Here is a 22,577-nt window from a genome sequence, read left to right as displayed (position 1 = left end):
CTCTGAAAAAGGCATTCAAAACCGCCTTTAAGGTATCGTGCCCTGCTAAATACAGCAAGAAGACATTGCCACCGTGGTAGAATGAAGATCTCTTCAGCCTCAGGAAGCTCACCAGGGAGATCTTTCATCTGCTACAGGAACACATATTGGCAGCCATACAAGAACTGCCTGAAGAAGTACAAGTCAGCCATCAAGCCTACTAAGAGACGATCCTGATTCGATTATTCTGAGAACATTGAAAGCACCTGCGAATCTGTGGGGCTCAGTAAGATTCTATCTAATTAACATAGGAGAGCATCTTTTCTTGAATAGTCGGACGGCACGTGATAGGAATCTTCTGGTGGAACTCTGGAGCTGTTGGTCTAGACCCACTTCACGCCAGCGAAAAGTCAGAGTTCTGCTTGGAGGGTATGCAGCCTCAGTCATGCGAAACTATCAAATTGGTAATCACTGAGGTTAAAATCGGCTGCGCTATAAATCGTTTCTGCGCATTTAAATACTGCCAATTATGCAAAAGAAGCAGTAAGAAAAGGTTGTGCTGTGTCTTGTCGAGATTTGCCGAATCTGTATCCCTTTGAGATTCGTACCACATTCTTAGTTTTCATTCCGAAATCGGGTAAGCACAGTCATGAGTTCTCGAAGGACTTTCAACCAATCAGTCTCACCTCTTTTGTGTTGAAGACATCCACATAAGAACGATTATGGAATGAACGCCTTTTTCTAAGTCCTAGCACGTTTACCTCAAAGGTACACCCACAGAAACCGCTTTCCACGAAGTAATTGGCACGGTTGAGTGGTCACTACAGTACAAGCAGTAGACTCTAGTTGCTTTCCTGGATATAAAGGCAACATTCAACAACTTTAGTACCAACGCGATCAAAGAGGCCAATATTGGAGGAATATCTTACACATTGGATATTACCCACGCTAAGAACCAGGATAATCCAGTCGGATCTGGGAGGTAACCATTTGACCAGAGTTGTGGGCAGAGTGACGCCATCTCTTCGGTTCATCGTAATATACGAAAGTCTACGTAAATTGGACAGGAGCCGGTGAAGGTGGTGTCGTATACCGACAACTTAGTGATATTGTTATCAGGGATGTTTCCTTCTATTATGTGCGACACCATGGAATGAGCGTTGGGAAAGGTGTGCCTGTGGGCTGTATGATGCGAACTTGGCATAGATCCAACCAAAACGGAACTGACACGAAGATAAGAGTACCTGAATTTCACCTACTGCGGCTGAATGAAGAAAGATTGGTTATTTTCGCTAATGTAAAATATCTGGGTGGATCCGAATCTAAATTGGAGATTGTATATCTTTTTATGCCCGCAAGAGAATCTTTGTGGTCAAAGGTTAGTACAGGTTCCAAGGCGAAATGTGGATTATTACCCACGATGGAGCATAAAACCTGGGAAACGCCTGCTGAACCAACATCAACAGCTCTACTACCAAACCCTATCTCCATCTCCACGTTGTGATTGCTGGAAGTTCTTTCTTAATGAAAAACTGCGGACGGAGGAGGATGAAGACGAGTCTCACGCGCCTAAAAACGGGTCAAATTGTACCAACTGGTCCTCCAGGTTGGAGGTTTTGTAGGGCTGACAACCCTACACGGAAAACCGAAGTTATGAAGCCACGGAAGGAGCCTTGGACTGAATGGATTTTACGACGACGAACCCGGAATAGTGATTTGCGCATTTTCTCATGGACCGGTTTCCTGGAGAAGAGCAACTAAACCAAAATTATTGCGGCCATCCAATCGGAGTAGCCAAAAGAGAAATCTGCTGTTGTCGACATTGAAAACATAAGCGAAAAGCTATGCACTCTGCGTTTGTGAGGCACATTTGGAAATATAAGCCTCATAAACGTTCACGCTCCTACAGAGGAAACTGCAGAGTCTGAGAAGGCTACCTTCTACGAGCCAGTTGAGAAAACTCTCGAACCCTCTCCTCCTCAACTTACGCTCAAGGTGTGGAGGGAGGACAGTGAATCAATACCCGATGACTGGCAACGACAGACCATTCAACATCAACAACGGTCAAGGGGATGCCCTATTATGCGTCCTCTTTAGCCCATAAAACTCGTTTATGAACGTTTTATTTAATATTTATTTTCTCGACCAGTCTGTGATTAAGGCTTTTTATTTATAAAAAATTGCAGCCTTTATCAGACACAGATTTAAGCATCCCAACTCTGAAAGAATTCAAACGAAATGTATATCAGGGACTTTCAGCATCAGCAACAAGGAGACCCAGAACCCAGGATTAGCACACCCTTCTGAAATGTAGTCATTATCAACCAAAGTGAACTAATTCGAGAAGATGCTGCAAATATATATTATCTCGATGGCATATATTATAGTACCGCATTGTAGTATATGTTTATGTTTCACATTTTCATAAAAAATAATTTATAAATTTAAGTTAGCTTTTCAACTTAATTATAACTATTATTACTTATTTTGCTTTTGTTTGTCTGAATAGTCATGGTGTCAGTAACGGCTTGACTCCTCAAAAACCTTATAACCTAGTCTCTGTATAACATAAATCCTAAATAATGCTAAAAAAATAAAGTTTTGAAAACGTAATAGTGTAACTGAAAGAGTTAAGCCAAAAACGGCGCTGCATGAAATAGTAGTAAACGGATATAAATTGTGTTATCAGATACAATGTAAACACAATCATTTCATTAATAAGGTGATCATTCATTTCTATTTAATTCTTTGAAAAGAATTATGAATTAAGATGTGTAAATTTAAGTATGTGGTCATTCATTTTTTTCTCGTGGAAAACTTTAGATGGAGATGTCCCATAATAGAGGGGCTAACCTATATTACTCACCCCAGAATACAATTATTATTTTACAAAATAAAATGATCGAGTGCTAAATAATTATCTTCAAATTAAAATGAATTTGTGATGACTAGAATCATTTATTATTCGAAAAAATATTCTCAACGACTGAATACTGCACATCTGAAAACAAAGTGCTTTCGGATAGTTGAATGATAAGCAACCCAAGCTGCATAGTTCACGCTCAATTTATTTTGGAATCCTGAACTGTTCGGCAATCTCAAGATTACATTCCCGGCCAAAGTAACGCCCGCGTTATGAAATCTCGAAAGTATTCATCATGGAAATACTTAATTATAAATGTTAGTCTTTGGTTGATAAGCCAAGAACAATTTTTTCTTAGTTTTCATTTTTTCTTGGGCGGACGCCTCATTATCTGGTGGCACAGTGGTCACCTCTAGTTAGAATTAATCCGCTGGACTTAGACTTTGGTAGTTACTTATTGAGACGATTTTGTTGCTTCATAGTTAAAGGGGTGCGCATATTTTTTTTTAAAAAAAAAGTGCTCGTTAAATTCGTTTCACATGGAAAATGTGATAACAAGTCCATCGCGTTGAAATAATGATCCAGCAAGTGCAGAAATTTATTCTAGAATTCAATCGATCTTCTCTGGGAAATTAGATTCTTCATTTGGATGGTAGTTCTGGAAGCGATACTAATAGATATCGACATTACTTTTTCACTAACTGAATTGGTGGATGGTTCCATTGGAGTTGTTTCTTCAATTATCGTCTAATTTTGCGTGGCAAATGCCGGGATTTGTGCACGCGGTGCGGTGTAACGCTCAAACTTTTAGCTTGTAGTCAACGAAATGAGACATTTTGATTACCATTGGATTGATTTTAATCAGTGAATATTAGAATTCGTTAGGTATTTTAAAATAAATGTATGTAAATGTGGCATATCAACGTGACGATGCCATATTAAATTCCGAGCTCCCCGAAGGGTACTCCACTTTCCGCGGTGACAGGGACCGGGATGCTTCTCGTAAGTCCACCGGCGATTGGGTCTTAATTGCAATAAAAGATACACTCCCTGCTGAACTCGTCTTCTCCTCCTCTGGCTTTCCTTGTGATTGTGTTGCTCTTCGTGTCTCCCCCCCAGCTTCCCCCCGTTCATTGTATCTTGTGTATATGTCCCCTGTGCCAGCCCTTCTCGCCTGTATGAAGAATTGTTTGACAGTTTGTCTGAACTCTTTACCGTCAGATGCCCCTCCCTCCCTTTCTTCCTTTGCGGAGATTTCAACCTCCCCATGCTCCACTGGCCTAATCATCCTAGCCTTGCAATTCCTTCCAACAACCTCTCCCATTTTTCCCTCCCACTTGCTTCCTTTATTAACACTTGTCTCTGTCCTGAATTTCAATACCACCAAAAACTCCTTGGGCCGCACTCTCGATCTCTTCCTTTCCAACCTCCCCGAGCGCCACCTCTCTTTATTTCCTTGCACATCCTCGTATCTCAAAACTGACGCTCGCCACCCCCGGTTGAATTTGAAGCGGAGCTCCCTCGTTCAAAACCCAAAACCAAGAGTAAATCCACTAAGTTCAGCTTTCGCAAAGCCAATTTTGACGGTCTGAACTCATATATTAAGCAACTCATCGTGTGATAAAGCTCTAAACACCTTTTACAATATCCTGTCTGATCTCCTCTCCTGTTATGTTTCTTCTTTCCCTCCCTGCCTACGTTCGTACCCAACTTGGTTCACAACGGAAATTCTATTGAACATTCGCTTGAAACATACACTGCGGACGAAGTTTCGGGCTTCTAAGAATGACCCCGACCTTGCTCACTTTAAGGGTATATGCTCTACTGTGAAGTCAGTGGTCAGAAAAGCGCGTAAAAGGTACTTATTGAGCGTCGAAGCCGCCCTTGCCCGTGGTAACTTAAAACCCTTTTGGTCTCACGGTCGCAATTCTCGTAATCCAACTCAATCTCTACCTTCTTCTATCAGCTTCGCTAACTCCACTAACAACTCCCCACAATAATCCTGCGACCGTCTCTGCACCTACTTCTCTTCAGTGTTTTCTCCCTCGAGCCCTCCACCCTCTACACCTCTCATAACTGCAGACTCCTCCGAATCTATAGCCATTCCTCTCCTTACGGTTTCCTTGGTTGAGTTCCTCATTGATAATCTTCACCCCAATGTCGGACCTGACCCCGATGGGCTTCCTAATCTCTTCCTTCATAACTGTAGAAAACACATTTCTCTCCGCTGAGTATAATCTATAACAAAAGTCTAGATGAATGCCACTTTCCCCGTCTCTGGAATGAGGCCCTTATCATACCTATCCTCAAGAGCGGAGACCCTTCCTTTTCTGTGAACTACCGCCCCATTTCTATTCTCTCCTCTTGCTCCAAAATCCTGGAGAGGTTGACCGCACACTTTGGTCTCCTCATTGTCAAAGAGCAGCATGGTTTCGTGAAACATAGATCAACGGCTTCAAATATTCTGGTCCTTACCAGCTTTGTTGCTAAATGCTTGAATTCACGACAGGAGGTACATGATATTTATACCGATTTCTCCAAAGCCTTTGATACAGTTGACCATAACATTCTCCTCTTTAAACTTTCATTACTAGACTTCCCTCCCTCAGTCATTTCCTGGCTTTCCTTCTATCTCTCATACCGTTCCTGCAAAGTTTCTTTTCATGGTTACTCATCTGGTTCCTTCTCTCCTTCGTCTGGTGTTCCCCAAGGTTCTATACTTGGCCCGTTAAACTTCCTGTTTTTTATCAATGATCGCCTTCATCCTCACCTGCCCGTATTTGCTTTACGCAGACGACCTTAAATAGTTTGCCTCTGTTTCATCTCCGTTGGACTGTGCTCTCTTACAGTCCTACCTTGATAACTTAGCCTGTTGGTGTTTGGTCAACAAGTTAACACTGAATGTCAACAAATGCTACTGGATGCGCTATCCTCTTAAACCCTCCCTAACATCCTTTTCCTATTCTCTTAGTGGACAACCCCTTTCACTACTGACCTCCTTCAAAGACCTTCGACGACAAATCGTTTCAATTTCCACTTCGTTGACATCATCAATAGAGCTTCCAAAATGTCTGGTTTTATCCTACGTCCCTCCTCCGACTTTACCTCAATCCAGCCCTCTTTAACACTCTTCAATTCACTTGTCAGAAACATCCTTAAATACTGCTGTGTTGTCTGGTCCCCATTCCGCATCCGTAACTGCCGCACTCTTGAAGCTGTAAAACGCAAATTCACCCGGACCCTCTTTTACAAGAAGAACCTGCCACGGGTTGATTATCTGTCACGACTCCGTACCCTCAATCTCTCCTACCTACAGAAACGCCGTATCTTATGTGTACTCTTTTCAAACTCTGCCATCTGTCTGATGGATTGCTCCGCCAACCTGGATATCACTTTCCGTATCGCCTCGTTTCATAACACACGTAGTGTGAACATTTTTTATGTATCCTTCGCGGAGCTCGAAATTCACTTTCACTCTCCGATTCCGAGGCTTTGCTGGTCCTACAATGCCCGACAGCTTGGGTCCTTTGACCCTATTTCCCTATCTAGCTTTAAGCGTAAAATAAGCTATTCACTTCCTCTGAGGACAATATGTAATAAGGAATTTGCTTTCTGTGCATTGTCCTCATTAAATAAATAAATACTATAAATAAATTGCAGGATCGTCCTTAAATGGTAGCGTGACAGCATACCTTCCATCTGCTTCGCGGATTACTGAACTTTGGTAGCTAACTTCACATACATCTGATGACGGCGCGTCCTCTATCTATCTTGAAATCTGTAGTTGAGACGTTGGATATGATGGTGCTGACTCCCTTTTTGCGAAGGTGTACCTTGGCAGACAGGATCCAGCCTAGCTTCGTTTTCTGAGCTAACAATGGTATGCCCTTCCTCAATCCTCGTCCAATAATCTCTTCGAAGATCTCTGCTCCTAAGATTAGATCGATCCTCGATTTAACTTTAAAGTCAGAATCACCCAACTGCAGGCTAGAGGCCGATAACCGATCCTTCGTTTGGAAGTAAGGTCGTCAGTGAGTCCATTACGTAGGCCTCCACGAGTAGCCTGAAATTGGATTGGAAGTTCGGCGAAATATTCACGGATACTACCTTCGCTGCGTGTGCGCCACCAATTTCGCATATTAACGCAAGCGTCTTGGTTTTCTCTATGCCCAATTTGTTAGCGACTTTCAGAGAGATGAGGGGTGTCTGGGATCCAGGATCAACTACCTCAAGACCGTGGACCTTCCATTAGCGCCAAAGGCCTTTACTAGGGCTGTAGCCAACAGAGCTCCGGAAACTTCGAGATCTTTAGCCATGTTCGCACCCACGTCCTTCCTGAAGTGCAGTAGTGTATGATGATTTTTGTTGCACTCGAGGCAACGCGTTCTGCTGTTGCACTTGCTAGTGTCAGCATGTGATAAGCAATTTCGACACAACTTCTCCTGTTTTGTGAACCGACACCTTTCCTCAATTGAAAAAAGCTTACAAGAGCATCGCAGGCAAATAGTAAATGTTCCCCTTTACAGTAGGATCAGGTTTTGCTGGAAGGCTTGGATAAAGCAACAAACAATTTGCGTTTAGACGGGTGTGAGGTTGGAGGCAGTATTTTGATTGCTACCAGTAGTTGGTGCCTTTTTAAAAGGAATGCGCACAATTTGTTCACCGTCGGAAAGTCCTTTGTATCCTCCATGGATGTTTCGAATTAGCGTAGGATCTCGTTAGCGAACTTCCGTATGACGATGCGGATAACCATAGGACCCCAATCCCAGGTTACGTAATCCAGCGGGACAATTGCGGATTGTAGTGTACATTGACATCACGTCATTCGCAGACCTGTAATCCAGTCTTTTAATATAATATCGATGACCGCATCCAGATATTCAACAGCTGCTTCACGGGTGTTGGCAAACCGTTTCTCCAGAATAGTCAACGCCACCTCATTACTCAGTTGAAGGTGGGAAACCGTTTCCTTCGCGGCCCCTTGTAAATATCCTAGCAGATACTGTAATTTCTGAATGTTTCCCAAGGACCGATTGTTATGTATCACGGCCTTGAACAAATCGATAACCTGACTCTATTCCCTATTCTGACCAGTAAAAATGGGAATTTGAATTGGCGGTAGTCTAAGTAATTCTTGACATGCTACGGCTAGCGTGCGTGAGGTGCGACTTCTTCATCCAAAACCTGCAGCAAGGCATTGCGCCTGATCTTTCATCATCAATGCTCGGAATACGACGAATTTTGACTCCATTTCCTCATGGATGCCGAAGTATTGGTCATCTACTGGTAATGTGCGCGCCAGTTTTTTATGGTTGGAGGAATAGCTCGCAATCAGATCCTTGAGTTTCTCAAGCCTCCTCGCTAGGTAATCCGGAGCCTCACGGGCTGCTCCGTCCTTTTAATAGTTTTTTTTCGAGAGAGTCTCGAACTCCTTAACAGTTTCCGATTGTTCCTGTAATGATATGATTCCCACTGGAAGATTCCCGATTCAAGCGTCAAGAGTAACGTCGAGATTAGCACTAGAGCTTTGTATATATTGATTAGCACAGGCGCTAAGTGGTAAAAAAATTAACACTCGGGATAATAAACCGGCTCGACGGACCAAATGTTGATACCAAACGGGCGACCGCTCCAGTCTGCACTGATTAGGTAGAGGCAATGCCTTCAATGGTGGTAGAGGATGATTGCCTTTAAGGATAAGGTCAGTAGGATAATAAAAACGGGATGATTTTACTTTCTCACTGTAGTGTTTATTCCATACACTGCCCCTTCTTAATGCTAACTTATTCTATATATTACCTATTTCATGTTTCAAAGTGCAGGATTTCATTTTCGGATGTAGGCAGAAGGAAACAGACTAAACTTGCTTGTATTCTCGAAAAGTTTCATCGCTGTAGACAACGAAACTCGAATCGAATACCATGGAGCGGGCAAGGTTCCTCTATATAATAGCACAAGGAGGACCTTAGTGCGGAGAGAGATGACTGTGATACAGAGAGGTCTTCACTTGATGTTAGTAATAAGATATCTGCATTCCAAGATTTTAGAGGCACGAGACCTTAGCCTGGGTGATCCGTCAAACAGAAAGGAGACGTACTTATCTATCGGACTGAAAACCTCAATTTAGTTCCGGCTCTTTTCACCTACTTTTTCCTTATCCAGAGCTATTTGGACAAGGTCCAATACACAGCCAGACGGCAAGTCGACGTCATTAACATGTAATCGAGGTATTTTTGGAATAAGTCAACGATAAGATACAACGAAAAATGTTGGATACAAATGGAATTTGTATCAGCGCAGTGAATAAAGCTTCATTGGCTGGACTTTTCACTTCAAATTTGATTAAGATTTTATTTACGTTATTACAGACTTAATAGGTGTCATTGACGGGTTAGTCATGGAAGATAGAGCGGGCTCAGAAGTGGTGGCAGGATCGCAGCATTTGAATGTATTCCGATAGTTGAATGGCGTTTTCAGCACTAAATAGCAACACTATATCAAGTCAGTTGCTAGTGATGGTAGAGAGTAAGAAACCGTAAAGCCGTCGTCGCTTGACTTTTTTTTAATAAAGGAGTATATAATGTTTTCATCGATTATAGTCATATTTCAAATGAAATTCATTGTTAAATAAATTGTAAGGGATCGGGCTACGAGTGTTAGAAAACGGTCACTTACTTCAAAGGGCCGTACTTACAAACTTTCATCATCACCATCAACGGCGCAACAACCGGTATGCGGTCTAAGCCTGCCTTAACAAGGAACACCAAACACCCGGGTTTTGCGCCGAGGTCAACCAATTCGATATCCCTAAAAGCTGTCTGGCGTTCTGCCCTACGCCATCGTTCCATAACAGGCACGGTTTGCCTCGTTTTCTTTTTCTACCATAGATATTGCCCTTACAGACTTTCTGGGCTGGATCATCCTCATTCATACGGATTAGGTGAGCTGCCCACCGCAACCGTTTGAGCCGGATTTTATCCACAACCTGACGGTCGTGATATCGCTCATAGATTTCGTCGTTATGTAGGCATCGTAATTGTCCATCCTTATGTAGGTTAAAAATTCTTCAGGGGATTCTGCTCTCGAACGCGGCTAAGAGTTCGCAATTTTTCTTGCTAAGAACCCAAGTCTCCGAGGAATACATAAAGACTGGCAGGATTATAGTCTTGTACAGTAAGAGCTTTGAACCTGTAGTGAGACGTTTCGAGCAAAACAGTTTTTGTAAGCTGAAATAGGCTCTATTGGCTACCGCGGATTTCATCGTTGTAGCTGTTATCGGCCGTGATTTTTGACCCTAGATAGAAAAAATTATCAACGGTCTCAAAGTTATAGTCTCGTATTTTCATTTTTCTCGTTTGATCAGTGCGGTTCGATGTTGTTGGTTTTTTGTTCTTTCTTTCTTCGGCTATAATTCCATCGGCTTCTGGCGACTTATGGTTTTTAAGCCGGTGGATTGCACGGACTGTTTCTTCTATGCTCGGTGGTGGCAGCATTTGTCGTTCAGTTAGCGGAACCCCCAACTCACCGCTGATGAGCTGTACTCAACCCGTCGCTCCAATATGCCCATTCTGTCGTAAATCAGACTTTGTCTCGGTAGGATAAGCATCGAGGTGTATAAGGCTTCATCCTGCTGACTTGTTCATAGAACATGCGCGCCTGGTGCGGCTGCTCCCTATACTTTTCGAGTTCGCAGACTTAGTTCTCCCAGGCTTTCTTTTTCTGTCTGTGAAGTCGCTTCATCGCTCAACGAAGTTCATGACAAGTTTCTGCGCGGGCCCCCGTTCTTTGAAAATGCAACATTACTCGGTATGCAGCATTCCGTTCCGTTGCTAGCCTACATTCATCGTCTAACCAGCCGTTCTGGCTTTTCTTGTGGTTGGGGCCCAGTATATATGTGACGCTCTTTAGGTGATTGTGAAGCTCATTTATTGATGCTTCATCTCTAGGACATCTGTTTGCGGTGGTTACTGAGGCATCCATTTCCCCCTTGCAGGTGTTACGGTGGGCTGTGTTGTAAATGGCTTCAATATTCACTCTCACCTGATTGTCAAAGGGATTGTAGATGGTGTTGTAGTCCGGGCCCGGAGCACCACGCCAACCAGATAGTGATCTGAGTCTATATTGCACCTCCCCCCGTATATGTTCTGACATTCATCAAGGCTGAGAGGAGGCGGCGTTCAATCAATACGTAGTCAATTTGGTTGAAAGTGGTCCCATCTGGAGAGGCCCACAGTTGTTTGTGGGCTGCTTTTCGCACTTACCACCTACCTCCAACAACCATTTCGTGCGATACTGCTAATTGATTAACCCGTAGTCCGCTATCATTGGTATCCCTATGGGAGTCAACGTATCGCCTGAATCCTGGCTCCGTCCCTACTTGACTCTAAATATGATTTTGGTATCATACTTGGGACAGGCTCCGAGGGTTCGCTCAACTGCCTCATAGAAGGTATTCTTCTCCGACTCGGTAAGGGCGTGAACGTTAATGAGGCTTATATTTATAAATTTGCCTCGGAAGCACAGAGTGCTAAGGCTTTCACTTAGACTTTTTAAGCCGATAACAGCAGGTTTCTTTTTTGGCTGGCTAAGAAACCTACGCCGAGCACATGGTTTATTGGATAGCCGCGATAATATGTGGTGCGGTGGCTCTTCTCCAGGAAACCGGTCCATGTCCAATGCATCTCTTGCAGCGCCTTATATTGGGGCAGGGTATCGGCTAGCTGCTCAGCAACATTCGGTCTGTACAGGGAGTACAGGTTCCATGAGAAAATGTGCAAATTGTAATTCGTTTTCGTTACCGGGTTCGTCGTTTTAAAGTCTATCCTTTCCGAGGCTCCTTTTGTGGTTTCGTAAAATTGATTTTCCGTGTAGAGTTGTTGTTAGTTGGTACAATTTGTCCCATTTTTAGGCGCGGCAGACTCGCCTTCATCTTCCTCCGTCTGCAGTTTTTCATTAGGAAAGAACTCCCAGCGATCAACAAGGTAGGGTCTGGTAGTAGAGCTGTTGGTGTTGGTTCAGCGGGCGATTCCCAGGTTTTGTGTTCCAGCGTGGGTATCAATCCACGTTTCGCCCTGGAACTTATACTACCTTTTGACCGCCATTACCTCAGGCCAAACCTATTCAGTATAGGAGGACAAACCCGTGTATTTAGAAAGCCTCAGCTACATACCCTGCCATGTTTCCTATCCATCTCCCTCTTTTTCGTCTTAAGAATGTCTTGACTGTAACGTGCCACTCGGCTCAACGTGTGCTCTGCAGCATGGGCTCAAACATGGTGTTTAGGGACACAAGACACCCTTACATCGAAACGTGATGGCGATGGTGCTCCCACCTTCTCCAAAAAAAAAGTGTGGCAGGCATCATTCATCACATCCTTGCAGAAAATGTAATCGGGCGACCGTGATTTCCCGATTGTGTGCAGGTAAGATTGTAAATATCATTGTCCACTTAGCAGCTGGGTTAGGTACTAGTTAACTATGCTTTTAATTAAACCAAGACCGTACGTCTTTCATAAGATGCGCAGTCCATTTATCCCTCGATTTACTTTCCCAAAATTACTGACATGTACAGAGAGTACGGGCTCTTTCTTCATAAGCGACAGCTTTCTTATTTCCCTCATGCGAGTGGTAAACAGTGTCGCAACATCATCCGCATATCCGACCAGATACGATTTATTAGCCATCTCGGGTCGTAGATGACTATCGTATAAAGCCGCAGATGTAACCTTCATTCTGTGAAATTCGATTCTTGAAATATCCCCTCAATATCCGCAATAGGTAGTGTGGAGTATGGAAACGATTTTCCAATGCCTCAAGAATGTGACACCAGCATGCAGAATTGCGTGCCTCAGTCAGTTTCACCGCATGGACCACCTTCTCGATAGCATCAATTGTGGATCGCTCCGCTTTAAAACTATATAGTACTGGCGAGTATTCTGCCGCAGCACGTATTGGCTTGATGAGCTCCTCAAACACAACACCTTGGAGTCCCCTTTGCTCTTGCACAAGCCTCGCAATCTTCCAGAGAAAGGGAAATATATACGCTGTCAAACATGCGTCGAATGGGCCGACTAGCAAGTTCAGCTCGTATTTACATGCATGTCACTTTCGTGACAATACCATCCGGTCCTGGTTCCTTTTAGTGAAGAGTCGGAACTCCTCCATCGACAGCATCAGCTCGGATGGCGTGGGCAGGAAAAAGGACCTGCACAATTCGTTGCTTACATGGAACAGGGTTACCGATGGGCACCTAGTTTGTTGGTAACCAGGTTATCCCCGAGGCCGTACGGCTGTCTGTTAATGTCGTTGATTAGTTTCTGCCACCAGCGTGCCTTCTGCCTGTTCATTTCATGGCGGAGTTCCTTTTTCCCTCCCTTATATTCTGTGAATCTAAGCGGCATCTCGTCTTAGCCTCTTGCGCACTGAGCAATCATTTGAAGTCTGTGGCAGTTTTTTAGTAGGCTTGTAATTTCAGCCGTTTACCAGTACACGGGTAATTTTCCGGGACGCAGTTCCCTTTTGGGAGGCGATCCATTACAAGCTGCGGTGGTGAGGCACATTGTATAAACTAACGATTCAGTCGCAGTTCTTTTGTTTGCGCGTAAGTCTTGCCACTTACCCCTTTTGAAAGGGGTAAGAAAAATTTTGCGAGGTCGATTTTCCCGATATTCCACCCGGTAGAAGTTTGTCGGACGTGATAATAATGGGAGGAGCTCCTTGTCACTTCCAAGGAAATGTACTGATGACCATCTCCCAGTACCTTCCATCGAAATTCGCAATTCGCTGACATTTAGGATTCCGTAGCAAAAGCTTCGTCCGGAATAGTGCCCTGGCAACCAGGGCCATCTTCTTGCACCTCATGCTAACTCCCTTATTAAAATCACATCTCACATAGTTTAAAGCGTGATAGCTCCAGGGGATGCGTTGCTTTATCAGTTGAACATAAAGGAATTATCGAGAGAAGATACAATCCTCGTGTCGGCTTCGATATCCGCGTTGCGCGATGGTCGGCTACACACACGATGTCGAGACGGTTATTTCCCCCTTTTTGTGGTCTAGACATTGACATTTTATCTCAATTTCGGGTGATATTTGGATTTATGGCTCATTCCAGAGCAAGCCCAGATAAGAATTGTGACGACATGATTTGAAACTATCGAAGGCGAAATCTCACGTTATCTTGTTCGAAAAAAGTACCAACGCCTTTATAGATGCCCCCCTTACTTGAGTGGCGTTAAATACTTGAAATATCTTAAAGTTGACCAATATTGTCGCTTTGTAATAGCCAAAACACTATGATCATCATCTGAAATCATTTCAAAGTCCAATCCTTTCTTTCGTCTGACTCCCGTCTTCCAAATATAAAAAATGGAATTTGTTTATGACAAATAGTATATTGGGAACGCAAAAATCGAGACAAGTCAAAATGCATAATCGTGTGGAAACTAAGGCTATCTTATCACCGGCTCCGACTTAAGGTCAAACCAATCGCGAGAGAATCCGGTGATAAGGCTCCAAGACGAGAACCCAACGCACTGGGGAACATGAACACCACCTAAGACTTTGATCAATGTCCAGCGCATCTTTTAGTCTGCGATCGTTTCTTAAATCGGAGACAGTGGCTCAGTTGTTATTCAAGGATTTGAAGATTTCAAGTGGTCATAAAATAAGAATAGTGAACCGAAAATAGTTAGTGAAGTGAAAGGATTGTGGTGTTGAGGCTTTGTTCTCAGGCGTGGAAAACTGTTGAAAATGGGTAAGAAAAAGTTACTTTTTTTTGTCAGTTTTTTTTCGTGCTTTTATCGCCCTACTAATAATTAACAGATATTTCAGTTTAGTTTTAAGGGTTTGACATATTTTGAGATCGGTAGATTTTTTATATTTTCCGAGCCCAGTATCCTATTGAAACTTCGGGATCGTGTAACTCTGCCCTGGATGCACATATAGAATTCAGGAGCAGTTGTCCAATATGGATTATTTTAACATAAGTGGTAGATGTAGTGTAGGCATTAAAAGTGATGCTTCAATGGAAGGTTTCCACTTTAAGTCGCAACATTAGCAAATTTAATTAACGTATTGAAAACCTCAATAATAGCGGTTAGTGACTAGTTTTGATGAAAGTGATCATACGATGCTGGTGCGTGCCTGTTTGTACAGTCATACAGATGTTAGTCCGGAGCGCACAGATTGTTCATGATCGCAGCAGTTGGGAGTATGATCTAAACCACCCCATGCCTCCTCATATGCTGATACTCATTTGAAGCAGATTAAAGTGAAAGTCAGGATCGATTCGGCGTTGAGTCAGTGCTTCGGTGTGAACTGCTGAACCTTGATGCTTCGGTATCTCAGTTTATTTTTTAAATTAGATTTCGAGATGGGGAACTTTCCAGCATGTTCATGTGATCACATCCGTAATTCGGGAATTGACTTTCAAATGGTAATCAAAAATGTTGTAGATAATATGAGATAGAGCATTTTTGCCGGGGAGAAAGTTATTTTTATTACTAAAATACTGTAAATTGATAGAAGAATTTTCCTTTCTTGACTAAAATCTTTATTGAACTGTCGAATATACTGTATTTCGGGAATCATTTGTTCCCTTTTTCAATGACAGATATCTCCCTTCTGACCAAAGGAAAGCAAAGGATTATATTACTTCTAAAAGAAGGTCCATGCATATGGCTATAGGAATCGCTTGCTAATTTTGGTAAAGTTCACTTCAAAGTATGTGAGAAACTGCATCAATGCGAGTATAATTCTCTACAAAATCTCATTTTATCATCCTTCCTGATGCCTACATCTATTAAATCGTGGGAATTTTTTGTCAAAGCAGGACTTAAATGCTTCGAATTTGCATAACCGGATTACGAAAGTCCGCACTTTGGTCATACAATGATTCGTGATTTTCCATAGGTGAAGGAGGCCTGTTTCCTCGAAATCAGCTATGGTGTAATCCATATTAATAGTCGTGGTTATCACGCATTTTTTAATTATATTCTATTTTTTCTAGAATTGATCCGGATAGGTCAAAATATAGATTACGGAAATTATAATTAGGAACCATTATTGGTTTTAATGAAATATTAGGTCATGATGTAAATTCGAAAAGTGAGCACGTACTTGGCTTTTTCGTTACAGGTTCACTTTTCAATGGAGTTTTCCAAATTCAATTAACACCCGCAACATCTCCACTGGATTTTGCAACAGTGGAGGAAATGTGCAAACTCCTCGGAGAATCCTGGCTAATATGAATAGTTGACGCACTGCGCCCTATATAGAGGTTTATGATAATCATGTAATATATACTTTCGAGGCATAATATATGCGTCCCATAGTTTTTTGTCTAACTTTTTAAAATTTTGCTCCGTGTTACTCTAATTGGTATTTATTTGCCACATTTGAATGGATAGGTCATCCCTTATGTAATTGAGGCGGTTTGGGTATTTTTTTCATGACGTCTTCGAAACAGTAGTCTATCTAACAACTAATCTATGTGACAAATGGCAACAGGTCCTCTATCCTTTTATCTCTCAGCATCATACTTAGAATAGGGACCCGGACCAAGGAGGGAGGGATATGGGTTGCAGCTCCCTCATTGGGTTCCTTGAATAACTAATTTAAAATCATAATAATTAAGAAATTGGCTTTAAGGACAAAGGCCACAAACTAAGTCTTCTGAATAGAAATTGTTTTAGTCTATGATTAGCTTACATACACGATGGAAGTGCCAGAGTCGATCTGTGAATTAATTATTTCCCCCCAAAATCAACATAAATCTGTCAGGGAAATTGGGAGGATTATCAATAAAATTCTAAGTACAGGTTCCAAAATCTTAAAAAGGTACGACGAGCTGTGCATCCAGAAGATCAAGTAGTGGATGTCCAGCTATCGGCAGACTTTCAGTATCGCCAGTACTTCCGCCTGGAATACACTGGCTAAACCTGGAAGACCATACGACTCGGATACACTGTGTGTATTCAAGAAAACCCCCGCGTCGACTCCACAGACCATCTTTGATCCATCGGTAAAGAATTCTATGTCATAACTTTGCAAGACGCCATAAGTCTTCCACTTTACCCTGGTTGGAAAGTCCACAGCAAAGTTTCTCGTGAAATTCAGCTTGCGTGTGACATAGACCCTGAGGAATGCGCAGATTTCCCGAGGTAATTCGTCTAGGATGTTACTGTGGCCGTAGGACTTCGATAATTAATGTGGGGGTTTAGGGGGAGGAGATGTAGGAGTACATTGAAAGCATTTGCCGGGCAGGACTGCAGAGCTCCAGTAGCACCTGCACACACGGTTCTTTGAATCCAATTAAGCTTCATCCTATTGTATTTTTTTGCTCAAAACCTGCCACCATGCAATAGAACCGTACGTTAAGATTGGACGTACCACAGCGGTGTACATTCAGAGAACCTTCCCCTGCCGGAGACCCCATTTCTTTACAAAAGTTCTTTTGCTGTAATGATGATGTAATCCAATGCGTAAGATACCCCTCCAATCCAATACTGATCAAGGCTTCCTTGATGGCGTTGGTACTAACGTTGTTGAAAGCCTCCTCCATATCTAAAAATCGCAGTTACAGCTCAACCGTGCCAATTACGCGCGGTTTATGTGGGTTTTCCTTTGAGTTAGGCATGCTGGGACTTAAAGAAAAGCGTTCTCAACATAATCGTCCTTAAGTGGATGTCCAGGGCGCGCTCTAGGGTCTTCAGCACGAAACAGGTCAGGCTGATTGGTAGAAAGTCCTTCGCGGACTCATGACCGCGCCTGCCCGCTGTCGATATGAAAACCACTCGTGCACGTCTCCAGGACTATGGTACATATCCTGAAGAAATGCAGCTCAACTAGCCACGGCACAACCCTTTCCTGCTGCTTCTGTTGCATGACTGGCATTTTACCATCTTGGCCCAGAGATCCATATCTGCAGAAAAGCTGTTTATAGCCCAGCCGATTTAATAGTCTCACTCAGCTGGAGTGGCCGCAAACACTCTAAGCAAGGCTGTGACTCACAGTCCTCCTCCTTGGCGGTTTCACTAGAAGATTCCGTCCAGGAACCTTCCGATTTTTTAAGAAAGGAAGGACTCGTATGTTCCTTGAACAGAATTTTGCTGATCCTCGTGGATTTGCTGGTGCCTTTGATGTTCTGACAGTAGTCCAACTAAGATCGCCTCTTAGCGGTCTAGATGGCCGATTTGTACTTCTTCAGGCAGTCCTTGTATGGCTGCCAATATTTGTGCCTGTAGCGGATGTTGAAGATTTCCCTAACTTCCTGAGGCTGGAGAGATCTTCATTCCACCACATGCCGTGTCTTCTTGCTGTACTTAGTAAAGCACGAGACTTTAAAGGCGATATCGAATGCCTTTTCTAGAGCCCCGACCTTTGACTCCAGTCCGTCTGTCATCCCAATTTTGCCATTTCGCGCACCGGAGAGTTTGTTCTTAATTACTTGATCAAACCTTCTCTAGTTGATCGTCCTGGGGTCTTTAAAAGGTTTGGAGAGCTCTGCGACGAGATCTAGACTGAAAAGTATCCAATTGTGATCTGAGAAGGATCTCTGGTCAGACACTCTCCAGTTCTCCACCCCAAGAACCCCTTTGTCGGTTATTAGTGTGATATCAAAGACTTCCTCCAAACCGTCACAGTTTTCCGAACTAGGGAAATGGAAAGTTGGTGTACTGCCCCTGTTACACACCAATAGGTTTGAAGTAATAATAAAATCAAAGAATGACTCACCTCTCTCGTTGATTTCCGAGCTACCCCAAAGCGTGTGCCTTGAATTGGCATCGCAGTCTATCAACAGGTTGGCCTTCTTTGTTGCTATGGTGTTCGTCAGATATTGTAGTTCTTCTGGCAGAGCTGATCGCCATATAAGCCGATGAAATACACATTCTCTGCCCCCGCATATTCCAGCTTGACCACGACTAGGTCGTTGGACACAGAAATTGTGCAGACTCTTCCTCGCGAGGATACGTACCATATATTAGCATATTAAATCATAAGCGCCGTTTGGAATTTGCAAAAGGATATGTGCAAAAGCCACAATCGTTCTGAGAATCTGCTATTTTCTCAGATGAAAGTCGATTTAACCTATTTGCATCAGATGGTCGATAAGAAGTGGGGCGAAAAGCACATGGAGGAGGTGGTATTATGTCTGGGGCTGTATGAGTGGAAAGGAAGTTGGTGCTTTGCATCTTATAAATGGAATTATGGACCAGAATGTCTACATTGACATTCTCAAAAACAATTTGCCATAAAGTGCCAATAAATTGGGTCTTGGTAGTTTTTCATCTTCCACCAGGATAACGACCCGAAGTATACTGCTATGAAAACAAAGGAGTGGCTGTTGTATAATGCAAGAGTTTCTAGTCAACGGCCAACCTGAACAATCAAAGCATCGAGGTCACGTTCTGTGTTTGACGGAATCAGCTCAGACTCCAGGCCTTGAAGTATCTTAGAGACCGTAACAGTACACTAAAGGCAATGCCATCAGCATTGTGTTCGCTCGTGATTATTACACTGAGTCAACTGGTATCCGACATCCAGTCACGATACAAACCTTTCCAGTGAGATTTACACCGCGACCTTCCATTCCATTGCAACAGCCAAGTGCGGCCACTAAGCCAAGCTCATCATCATCAACAGCGGGTATCCGGTTTAGCCCTGACCTACCAAGGAACTCCATACATCCCGTTTTGGGGTAGAGGTCCACCAATTCGATATCCCTGACAGCTTTGTAGCATCTCGGCTTACGCCATCGGTCCAACTGGGACAAGGTTTATTATATTCTCTTTTCCCACCTAGATATTGTCCTATAGATTTCCTAGGCTGTATCATCCACTTTCATATGGAGTAAGTGCACACTGCACCCCATTGATCCGGATTTTATTCACATGGTCCTAGTATTACTCATGAATTTCATCGTTATATAGGGTATAGAATCGCCGAAAATTCTTGGGAGGATTCTTCTGTCGAATGCGACTAACAGGTCAAAGTTTTTCTTGCTAAAAACTCAAACCTACGAGGAATACATGAGGATTGGCGAGATCATTGTCTTGTACGGTAATAGGTAGCCTAGCCTTATGGTGAGACATTTCGAGAAGAACAGTTTTTGTAAGCTGAAATAGGTTTTGTTGGCTGCCAGAAACCTTGTGCGGATTTCGTCGTCATAGCTGTTATCGGTTATGATTTTTTTTTTTTTTTTTTCTCACATCTTTCATGTTCTCAGCTGGCCAGTGAGTGCTATTTGATGATGTCCTTTCTCCCGTTTTTCGTGTCGACGTTACCACCATATATTTCATTTTATCTGCATTAATGTACAGCTCAACATCTCATGCTAATCACTAGTTGCTTCTAGTTTGTACATCTTGGGTTGGTTGTCCCATAATGTCGATATAGTCAGCATAAGTTAGCAGTTGGGTAGACTTAAGGAGAATGGTGTCTCTCGTATTTACATCGAAAGATAGGTTGAACAGGATACATCATAAGGTACTACCTTATCTTCGACCCTTGTTAATATGGAAAGGTCTGAGATAATCTTGCTGCTTTTATGTGGCCTTCCACATTGGCCAGGGTCAGTCTTATCAATTAAGTTGGGATACCGAAGTTTCTTATGGCCGTGTTGAGTTTTACCATGGTCACCCGGAAACTACGTGATACATTTGATCACCGATTAAGTAATTTAGAAGCATTGGAGCTCTCGATTCTAAATTGCGAAAATAGGTTTACTTGAAAATGTTGAAATGGTAAATCATACCATTTATTCCGATCACTGGTGAGTTGCCTGGTAGGCGAGCACTTGAATCCTTATAGAGAAATAAAGAATTGAATCTATTTGTGGATCACCTCAAAAGGTGATTTTTCAAGGCAAGATTTGTACGGTGCCGGACAAGTGGTTTGAATTATAAATATAAATATATGCGCGTGACCAGTTTTTTTAGAAAACAGCCTTCAATTTCAGGCACACTTCTTCAGAATCTTAACGATCAACCTTTTTAAACTCACTGTAAAGGATTTTCAGAATTTACGAATGAGGGGAAGTAGCAACTCTGCAGAGACTGTATTGGCTACAATAAACAAGGAACATCATGAAGAAATATGATCTTTTCATCAAGCCTCTCGAGAGGGGGTAGAAAAGGGGATGATTACTCTCGGGTCCGGAGATTTCTCGACGACTTGGAATAAAAATTAACAGAATTAGATAGATATTTTGATAATGTAGAGCGGTCCTATTCACTTTGCGCTAGAATTGTAGGTCCACATTATTGCTAGTGCCAAAAACACTAAGCTGGGATAGGTGCTAATTGAAATAAAAAAATAAAATTAATTGTACCTCAGTATCTGAATAGTCGCTCAAGATTTGCATTCCCAAGTCATTTCCGAAGTGCACCCTATAGGAATCTTTACAATGATTTACATATTACGGATTATACTAGTGGAATCGCCAGGGTAGAATATGCTGGCCAGACAATAAGGAATTGCAAGAAATATTTTCGGTGGTATGATAGGCGACTTATATGGGTATGCTATTGCCTTTACGTTACACCAAATCTTATTTTGGTAGATTTAGAAACCATGTTTCGGCGGCCTGATTTCCTATGTCGCTGATTGCTCACGATTACCAAAAACTCAGGAGAAGGCAGTTCGAGTAGATAGTTTTATATAGAACTAAACTTTTTCGAAACCGTGATTAAATAAGGGCCCAAATGAAGAGAGCTTTTTACTGAACAAAATGTGTATCAATATTCAGATGATGTGTACTTGTCAGCAGAAAACTTAACTTCTGGTAGAATAGGGAATCGCCAAACCGAGCAATCATCCAAATCATGATTTGTGAAGCTTGGTATGAAGTAAAGAACAAGCCTATAAAGGAGCTCAACCAAGCCTCAAGTTAGTTTTTTAACGAAGTAGGGGAGACTCTTGAAAGGTAACCTTTTTGGTGGGTCTCTTGAGGGCTGTGATAGGGTTACTCAAAAAGCGTAAAAATCGACATAAGTAATCATTTCATCATCATTAAAGGATTGTCGCCTCATCAGGAGAGGGGTCGTGACTCCCACAGCAGGTGCAGGCGATAATAATAGTATTCGCAGTAATCAGAGAGCCACTGCAGTAGAACATGAAAAAAAACGTTGAACTCGAAATGGAAACCTGATAATTAAGTGTCTTATTAGGTTTCCTTTTCCTTTCCTCGTGGCAAAAACAACACGTTTGCCAAGGTAGTACCTAAAGCTAGTAAATCTTGAGGGTAGCCAATCTCTTATTGGCCATTACGCTTTTAAAACGCTATGGGGAAAGTGCTAAAGATAGTAATAACTGCTCTGAGTACTGCCTTTGAAGATTCCAGGTTAAAAGTTTGCTTCCGTGAAACCATAAAATTGTTGTCTGGGGTATCGAACAGATTTGGCCAACTGGAACTAAATTGTTAAGTCCCTGGGGAAGACTGATATTCCTTCATTAGTTAAGCTAAACTGCTTTCGTCAATAGTTACCCAAAGGAAAAATAAGTCTGGTATGACACTGAAGATGGATTCACAGAGTATCATGCATGGTTTTCAAGCAAAAGCATCGCTCACGCGATAATATATTGCTAAATGCAGGAGATATATGGCAAACACTTCAGGCCTGAGGGGAGGATGGGAGAAGGGTATGATTTTCAACAGGCTCTGAACTCTCTTGGGGCCTTGGGATCTGTAGAGCCATTGATGAAACTTAACTCAATCACTAAGTCTTGTAATAAGT

The 22,577-nt window shown here is 42.6% G+C and overlaps 1 protein-coding gene across 1 annotated transcript in view; it reads left to right on the top strand.

Moving 5' to 3' along the window:
- Positions 1-14,412: 14,412 nt before the first annotated feature.
- The window catches only part of LOC119661344 (lipid storage droplets surface-binding protein 1), a 32,712-nt gene continuing 24,547 nt past the window's right edge, over positions 14,413-22,577 (top strand). The window contains exon 1 of the mRNA XM_038070646.1: positions 14,413-14,596. Coding sequence (XP_037926574.1) covers positions 14,593-14,596 — 4 coding nt within the window. The 5' untranslated portion in view covers positions 14,413-14,592. The remainder of the gene's footprint in view (positions 14,597-22,577) is intronic.

The sequence above is a fragment of the Hermetia illucens genome, chromosome 1 (assembly GCF_905115235.1).
Source record: "Hermetia illucens chromosome 1, iHerIll2.2.curated.20191125, whole genome shotgun sequence".
Taxonomy (NCBI): Eukaryota; Metazoa; Arthropoda; class Insecta; order Diptera; family Stratiomyidae; genus Hermetia; species Hermetia illucens.
Note: the sequence above shows the minus strand (reverse complement) of the source record. Positions and strands in the feature narration are given on the sequence as shown.